At 30.3% G+C, this 8,673-nt stretch overlaps 3 protein-coding genes across 4 annotated transcripts; 1 reads left to right on the forward strand and 2 right to left on the reverse strand.

The window, feature by feature from the left end:
- Positions 1-1,978: 1,978 nt before the first annotated feature.
- LOC115887260 (peroxisomal biogenesis factor 19) lies at positions 1,979-3,144 on the reverse strand. The gene has a single exon (XM_030906641.1). The coding sequence runs from the start codon at positions 3,040-3,042 to the stop codon at positions 2,176-2,178; it is 867 nt and encodes a 288-aa protein (XP_030762501.1). The 5' UTR covers positions 3,043-3,144; the 3' UTR covers positions 1,979-2,175.
- A 421-nt stretch (positions 3,145-3,565) lies between these two features.
- On the forward strand, positions 3,566-6,113 carry LOC115887251 (exocyst complex component 3). The gene has a single exon (XM_030906626.1). The coding sequence runs from the start codon at positions 3,760-3,762 to the stop codon at positions 5,989-5,991; it is 2,232 nt and encodes a 743-aa protein (XP_030762486.1). The 5' UTR covers positions 3,566-3,759; the 3' UTR covers positions 5,992-6,113.
- LOC115887252 (nucleoporin Nup43) lies at positions 6,026-7,704 on the reverse strand. Of its 2 annotated transcripts, none has more exons than XM_030906627.1 (5): positions 7,505-7,704; positions 7,168-7,452; positions 6,824-7,076; positions 6,562-6,765; positions 6,026-6,436 (listed from the first exon to the last, which is right to left on the reverse strand). In XM_030906627.1, the coding sequence occupies exons 2-5, from the start codon at positions 7,414-7,416 to the stop codon at positions 6,063-6,065; spliced, it is 1,080 nt and encodes a 359-aa protein (XP_030762487.1). In that variant the 5' UTR covers positions 7,417-7,452; positions 7,505-7,704; the 3' UTR covers positions 6,026-6,062. The 2 variants fall into 2 exon arrangements, with proteins under 2 accessions (XP_030762487.1, XP_030762488.1); XM_030906628.1 differs by having other exon boundaries at positions 7,574-7,661.
- Between the last annotated feature and the right edge of the window lie 969 nt (positions 7,705-8,673).

The raw sequence follows: 8,673 nt of genomic DNA on the forward strand, positions 1-8,673 counted from the left end.
AATTTCGTTTCCTATAATGTCAAATCTTGACAATATGGTGAAGGTTGAGTTTTGATCTTATTAGTTTTATACCTGTGTTTATACAAGAGCAAATTAAGACTTAGTTTGTGATTTATATTAAGATCTTTCTTATAATATTTGTTATGTCTTAATCTTAATACTATATTATGCTTTGTCTGGAAAATAAATGTTAAAATATCTTAATTTTGCATATCCTATTCCATCCTTCCATTAGGAAAAATATGGTTTATAAATCATATTATGCTAAGAAAATCACATAAATTAGGTGTAAGAATAGAGAAACCTTAAGGTAGCAGTAAAATTAATGCAATATATGTATAAGCAGAATTAAACAAGGTAACTGTTAATGTTGCTGAAGCTGATTCTACAATTTTAATTACGGAGGCTAAAAGGCCTTTTAAGGCCTCCGTAGTTTTGATGGGATGTTAAAAAAAACCTATTATGTACATGACATGGAGCTACAGCATTTAAAAATTAAAAAAAAAAAGAAAAAACTTGGACATATCCCTTTTAATTTCCCGAATTTTTAATAAAGCCCTTTTTAAATGTAGCATAATAATCTAGAGCAATTAGATTAATTATAGAAATCTAGAGTTTTACTTCTATTTAATTTTATTGACTATGAAAATACATAATAACCGTTCACGTGTTGTGCGAAATATTAAAATAATAATATAAATCCTTGATATAAAAAATAATATACCGCGGACTATGATTGAAAAAAAATAGCGTCAGCGATGACTATGAAATGAAGATTGCTGTCATTTTATATGGGAAATGTCCTCAATCGTCATTTCCCAGCCAACTGGACACCGATTTTTCGATCATGAAATTTTTTTTTTTCGATCGTGAAAAAACACTGAAAAGCACATATTTGTTTTCTACTGAAAACAATTCCAAAATAACTTACAATCTGGCAACATAGAAGATGTGCGCATGCGTAGTGTCTGTGACTATATGCAGCAAAAACTCGTTTCAAGGTCAGCCACCGGATCCACACCATTACCACGGCATATAAATCACACAAAATATTTGGCCTTATTTGGTAAATGTGTGCTTTGGTTAACCTTGTGCGTCAGTGCGTCGCCCAAGGATATGCGTCGCCATTCGTTGTCTTCGTCATAGCGCCATTTATAAATTTTGGAACAATGTTAATTAACTTTTAAACAAATTAAAATAAATGTCTTTAGCCTCCATAACCAAAACTTTGACCAAAACTATGCAATGAAATCATGAAATGTTTTTTTTTTATTTTTGTATAATCTACTATCCAGAGATGAGGTGCCGTGGGATAAATTCACGCGGGTGCCGCTATCTATAAAAATTTAAACTAGCAATTAAATTTATTATTTCAATGGTCCAAAACCAAATCATATTTTTTTTTAATTCAAGTTCCTATTTATATATTTGAAAATGTTTAGAATAATTTATTTCAAATTTAGCTTGGAAGCCAAAAGTTTAAAAAACATAAAACATATTTTTTGGTATGATTCATAATTACTTGAGTAGGTATACCCCTAGTAGGTATACCCCCTAGTATTATAAATTATAAACAATGGTAATACCGGTAATACTTAGATAATTTAAAAATTTAGTACATTTAGCCTTGAAAATATATTAAAAAGCCGTGTCCCGTTTTTTCTCACGTGTCCTGCTTTCTAAAAATAAAAATCTGGATTCCTTATCTATGACAATTTGACAAAGATGTATAACAGAGATGTACCTATATTATACCTAAATTTTATTGTAAAACTCAATTGTGATACCAGGTTCTCAATTTTTTACTAAAAATCAACTTCTTATCAAACTGCAAACAAATTTTTGGACTCAATGAGAATGATAAATTTAAAAGGAATAATCTCATGATTAACTGAACAGTAATCTATATTGGTGTTTTTCAACAACTATAAGTAGAATAAAAATAATAATTGGCAAAAGTATACCCCATTGAATTAAGCAATACTGTCTATTTAATACTGTTCTTCGGTTTTTTAAAATATGACCTCTCCGAGAATCTTCTCTTTTGATTCATAAATTGATAAAAGTTTTTTTTTAAATAACATATATTATTTCTTTGCTACCTAACAACTTCCTGATTTAAACTAAAAAGAACTATATCATAAAACAACAACCTTTAAAACAGAACTTAAAAAATTACATTATACAACATTCTTGATTAGCAGATGCTCCTTCTACATTATTGACACCTTTTGGATTTCCTGCACTGTCAAAAGAAAATGGCATGTCCAAATTACCTACTAACTCAGGTGGTGGTTGACCATAATCTTGAAGCTTTTGCATAAGTGCCAAAACTTTTGAAAATCTTTTCTTTTTTACTTCCTTACTATCTGTGTCACTTTCACTATTTAATTCTTCTAAAATTTGTTCCATGCTTTCTTTTTGTTTCTGATATCTTTCAATGTCTTCTTTGCTTAAAGAGTCTTTATTCTTTTCTAAGTACTCTGGCAATTGATCCACGAAAACTTGAAGGCTTGGTCCCAATACTTCTTTAGAAAGAAGCCCTTGCATCATACCCTCCATAAAAGGAAGAATATCCCCTTCTTGTCTGCTGCTGCTTCCTCCAAACATTTTAAGCAAATCATCTTCATTGAAAGGAGCTTTTAGATTTCCTTGGTCCTGATTTAAATCGGCTATTGCTTGTGAAATGCTTGAGGCAAAGTCAACAGATTGGTCAGACACTTCTCCAGGATTTGTAAGAACTTGTTGAGCAGCATTTGCCATTTCTTTTAATTTTTCTTGTATCAAATCTGTATTACCCTGTGCATTTGATTCGCCAGTGCTAAGAAGATTTAAAAAGGTTTCTTCGAACTGCATGGTTGCTTGTTGAACAAAATCTGCAGACCATTCTTCCGGTACAGAATCTACATTAGATTCCTTTTTTTGTTCAGTCGTTGCTACTTTTTCTTTAGACGATACACCACTGAAATCCTCTAATGCACTGTCCAAAAGGTCAGCTAATTCTTTATCTTGAGAGCGTTCTGAATTATCTTCAGCACTCATCTTTCGCGACTTAGTTTTAAAAAGGAATTATTGAAAAATTTCTGTCATCCAATATCCAACACAGGCTACAGGATGACAGATGTGAGATGACACATGACACAAGACCAGAGATATGGAAGTGGCACAAGACACAAGGCTAATTTTGTCCATAGATTCAGATACTATAATATCACTAACTTGAAGTCTATGGCATAGATAGGAAATGTCTATATTTTAATCGCGTAAAAAACGTCCTTCATTTTCCTTTCATTTATTTAACGGAAATCTTTGTGGAAATAGAATGAACTAAGGTAAAAACTAAATCCACAAATTCGTTTATATCTGGTTTGACGTTTACATAATTTCCACACTTTTTAAAATATAGATTCAAATACAAATTTTAAAAATTATTTCGATACTCTGTCGATACATCCAACCCTGTTTTTGGCACAGATATTTATATCTAACTTATTTACATTTTACCCATAGAAAAAAGGTAATAAAAATACTTTCTCTATGATTTTACTATAAATATTATGTGATTCTGTGGTTTATATTGTCAAAGTCAAAAAGAAAAATGGTATAAAAATGGTTAAATAGAAAATATAAATGTTTATAGTGTGATTTATAGAAAAACACGAAAAAGTCCATCAACAAGTTATATGATTAGATCACTAAATACTTTAACACATCGTAATAAGTATATGTAACTTTTGTTTAACTTCCTAAATTATCGAAATGGATAGTCGAGCAAATATGAGAGAATGGGAAGTTGTTGCAAAATCGTCAGCTACTTCTAAAATTGTAAATATGTTTAATAGACCGGGCCAGTTAGAAAAAATTGACCAAATTAAACAACAGTTTACACGTAAAAAGGCTTCCGTTGAAGCTCTTTTAAAATCTGCCATGCAACAGCAATTGGATGGCGTTAGAGTTGGTATAAGTCAACTACATAACTGTCTAGAACAATCTACGGAAATTAATAACAGTGTGAAAAAGACATTTAATCTATTCAGTGATGTACCGAAATTATGTAATGCTTTAAGTGAAGTCAGAGATGAGAATATGAAGCATTCACAATATGTAACAGCAAAGGAGAACTTGAAACATATTTTTACAGTACCTGAAAGTGTAGAAAAAACTAAACAGTGGATCAATGAAGGGAAACTTTTGCACGCACATCAGTGTTTAAGAGACTTGGAGAATTCTAGGGATGACTTATTATATGAGCTTCATAAATTACCAAATCAATCTGCACATGATAAGTCACTTTTAAAAGCTTATTTTGCTGATGTTGAAGAATTGTCAAATTTATTAGAAAAACAGCTGGTTTTTGTATTAGCAAGAACGTTAAATACTGTAAGAAAAGATCCTGCAGTCATTGTTACTGCTCTCAGAATTATTAAAAGAGAGGAAAAATCAGATGAAATAGCAATGAAACAAGAAAAACAAACTGGATTTTTAGCTCCAGGGAGACCTAAAAGGTGGAAGAAGATGGCATTTCAAATTTTGGGGAAAACTGTTGAGTCTAGAATTGAAGGCACTCAGGTGGAAGATAGAGATGATAATAAGTTATGGCTAATAAGATATTTGGAACTGATAAGACAACTATTTCTTGAAGATTTAAGGGTTGTTAAATCTCTTTGTGTCCCTTGTTTCCCTCCAGATTATCATATCATTGATACATACCTCCAAATGTATCACAAGTCATTGTCAAGTCATTTACAGGAAATTATTCAAAATGGGCTTGAAGGAAATGAATATGTTACAATATTATCTTGGGTGTTGAAAACATATCATTCAAAAGAAATGCTTGGACATCCTGATTTAATAGAATTTACCAAAAAAATGGATCCCCTGTTACCACAACCAGTAATTGGAAATTTAGAATCAAGCTACTTAAAATACATTGGGAAGAACTATTCAGAATGGATGGAGAATACATTAAAATCTGAAAAAGAAGAATGGAAATCAAGTACAACTCCTCAGTCTGAGATTCAGTCAAGGGCAACTGTCCCACTTATAATATTTCAAATGATCAATCAGAACTTGGAAGTTGCCAAAACTATTGGCGATGAAATGACCCTAAAGGTTCTAATTTTAAGTGTTGAACAAGTTATTAAATTTAGGGATTCATTTAGAGATGCTGTGATAGAATTTAAAAATAAATATTTTGAGGATCGAAAGCAGGTTCCCTATTTCACTCAATATATGATTATTATACTTAATCAGTGTATGCAATTTGTTGATATGGGATCACAACTAGAAAAGCAATATTCAGTCACTTTAACTGGTCATAATATTAATGAAAATTTTAATAGACTACGTGGTACTTTCATTCAATTAAGAAACGAATGTGGTACTTTCTTATTGGAAGAATTATTTATAGACTTAGATCAACATTTTGAAAAACTTTTTAACAGCCAGTGGCTTACAACATTAGATACTGTTGATACAATTTATGCCACTTTAGATGACTATTTTCAGGATTACAACCATCTTGTTGATACTAATTATAATTTTATAGTTGATCAAGCAAAGCATACAGTAGCTAAACGATATTTGGTAGCTATGTTGTCAAAGAAAGTTTCCTTTAAACTAGCGGAGGATTGTGTTGCAGCAGCTAAGAAAATTGTACGAGAAATTGAAAGGTTAAATAATTTATTTAGTAATTTAAGTAGATGTTCCAATGAAAATGATGAAGATCCTTTTGAAGTTATTATAATGCTATCTGAAGTTGTTAAAAGTGATGAAGACATGTTATCATTTGATCTTCACAGAGTAGTCGAGAAATATCCTGATATAACTGAAGACCACTTATATAGGTTGTTAAGTTTACGTGGAGACTTGTCTAGATCAGACATTAAGGATAAAGTAGCTCACGTTGATAGACCTAAAGTTTTTCATAGAAGCAGTATATTTAAATCTCTGGTCTTTCCTAAGTTAGTTAATATCAACTTAAACTTTTAAATTTATAAAAGTACTAATAAGAAATGTATTAATTAGTGTAAATTGTTTATTTAAAAAATATATATTTTTTGTTACAAATTAATCCCATTAATTAAATAAATTGCCTCGTTGGCACAACCACATATTACTTTATTTTTATTTAAATCTAAAGTATTGATTGATTTTCCCAATGTGGGCATTAAAGTAAATACTTCTAGTTTATTCTTAACATTATCTGGAGCCAACCAAACGTTTACATCACTATCTTCTAATCCCATGAAAGATTGATGTTTATTTTTAGTTGACCAGTGCCATATTTCACCTGCACTTGAGCAACTAAATAACTGATCTGGATGATCAGGATGAAAGTGGATTTCATTTATTGAACCTTCATGTGCATTTAGAACATTTACTGGGAAAGTGTTCTGTCTTAAATCCCAAGTTGTAATAGCACCTAGTTCATCTCCTAAAATCATTCAGTTGTATTAACTAAAATATAGTACAAGTAATACAATCATGTATTATGATTTAAAGATATTAGGAGACTGCCGGAGAAACTTGCTTAATATTACAACTTAAATATTTTCTTACCAGCAATAACTAAATGTCTTTGAGTTGGATGAAATATCAAGCACGTAGGAGTTACTTGGTCTCCACTAAGCATGAAAGTCTTTGTTGGAGTATTAGTTTGCGATCTTAAGTCCCATATTTTCATTTGACCTCGTAAATTGCTTGTTAATATCTCGTTGTGCTTTAAAAATAGTACACAGCCTAATGAACAACTATCAGCATCATCTAGAAAAGGAAACCTTATGTTGGGGATAAGGCCTTTAAATTCTTATAACATATTTACCTATGCTTCTAATAACATTTTTTGACTGAGCTGTCAATACGTTTATTCTTCCATCTTCTCCAACACTAACAAGGTCATTTTCATATATTGCTAATGCAGTACAACAACTAGCTTCCCCATTATTAAAATAATGAATTTTATCCCACTCCATGTAATTATTTAAAAGCATATCACCACTAGACTGGACTGCAATATTCATTAGGTGCACTGATCCTGATGATGATGCACATGCAAAATAGTCTTGATTTATGAACTACAAATGAAACTAAGTGTCAATATAATGCATACTATATTTCATTTAATAAAACAACTCTTAACTAAAAACCTTAAAACCTTTTGTATACCTGAATATCTGCAACATCACCATCATACATGTAAGAAGATATTGTAAAAGGATAAATATCATTCTCTTCATCATTTTCACAAAAATCCCACAGTTTTATAGTATTTTTTTCATTGTCAATACTACCAGTTACAAACAAATTCAAAGATTGTATTCCCCCTGGTCGCCATCGTATTTTATTTATTTTCTCTGAAACAAATGTCCCATGAAGATTATGAGACATATTAATTGAGGCACTATCTGAATGCATTTCGGATAAAGTCCTAGAGAGTGGCCCTAAATAAAGCTAAAACACAGTATTAAGATAATAATTAACTAATGATAATAATATAATAAACCTGATAATTCTTGTAATTATGTTGTGTAAAAAATGTTTAACTTTTCTATATTCGTATCGAGGTACCTACATAGACTTTCCTAAATAAATTGAAAAAATTGATAAACTATAAACAACTATAAACCCGGTAAAAACTGTACCCATTTTCTAGGTTATTTTATATTTTTAATTTTTTTAAGGCTTTTTGCGAACATCATAGTTGATCTATGGCCATCATATAAATTCATACTTGGAAGTATTTAAGGGATGGATCGATAAATAATATCGATTCGGTGTGACAACTATGCAGGGTTGTGCTCAAAATATGTAGTATTTTTACGTGTTGATGTAAAATATACAGTCAAAACCACAGTCACCAAAGAGGAGATTTATCTCATATCGCTGACGCTATTTTTTTTCAATCATAGTACGCGGTATATTATTTATATTATTATTTTAATATTTCGCACAACACGTGAAACGTGAACGCTTATTATGTATTTTCATAGTCAATAAAATTAAATAGAAATAAAACTCTAGATTCCTATAATTAATCTAATTGCTCTAGATTATTAAGCTACGCTTAAAAAGTACTTTATTAAAAATTCGGGAAATTAAAAGGGATGCGTCCAAGTTTTTTCTTTTTTTTTTAATTTTTAAATGCTGTCTGGCTGTAGCTCCATGTCATGTTCATAATAGGTTTTTTTAACATTCCATCAAAACTACGGAGGCCTTAAAAGGCATTTTAGCCTCCGTAATTAAAATTGTAGAATCAGCTTTAGCAACATTTACAGTTACCTTGTTTAATTCTGCTTATACATATATTGCATTAATTTTTCTGCTACCTTAAGATTATCTCTATTTTTACACCTAATTTATGTGATTTTCTTAGCATAATATGATTTATAAACCATATTTTTCCTAATGGAAGGATGGAATATAGGATATGCAAAATTAAGATATTTTAACATTTATTTTCCAGACAAAGCATAATATAGTATTAAGATTAAGACATAACAAATATTATAAGAAAGATCTTAATATAAATCACAAACTAATCTTAAGTTGGTCTTGTATAAACACAGGTATAAAACTAAGATCAAAACTCAACCTTCACCATATTGTCAAGATTTGGCATTATAGGATACAAGAAATTACAGTAAATTAAGAAAAGAATATCAAAGTACACGA

Source organism: Sitophilus oryzae, unplaced genomic scaffold (genome assembly GCF_002938485.1).
Source record: "Sitophilus oryzae breed Bouriz unplaced genomic scaffold, Soryzae_2.0 scaffold_557_pilon_pilon, whole genome shotgun sequence".
In the NCBI taxonomy this organism is placed as follows: domain Eukaryota; kingdom Metazoa; phylum Arthropoda; class Insecta; order Coleoptera; family Curculionidae; genus Sitophilus; species Sitophilus oryzae.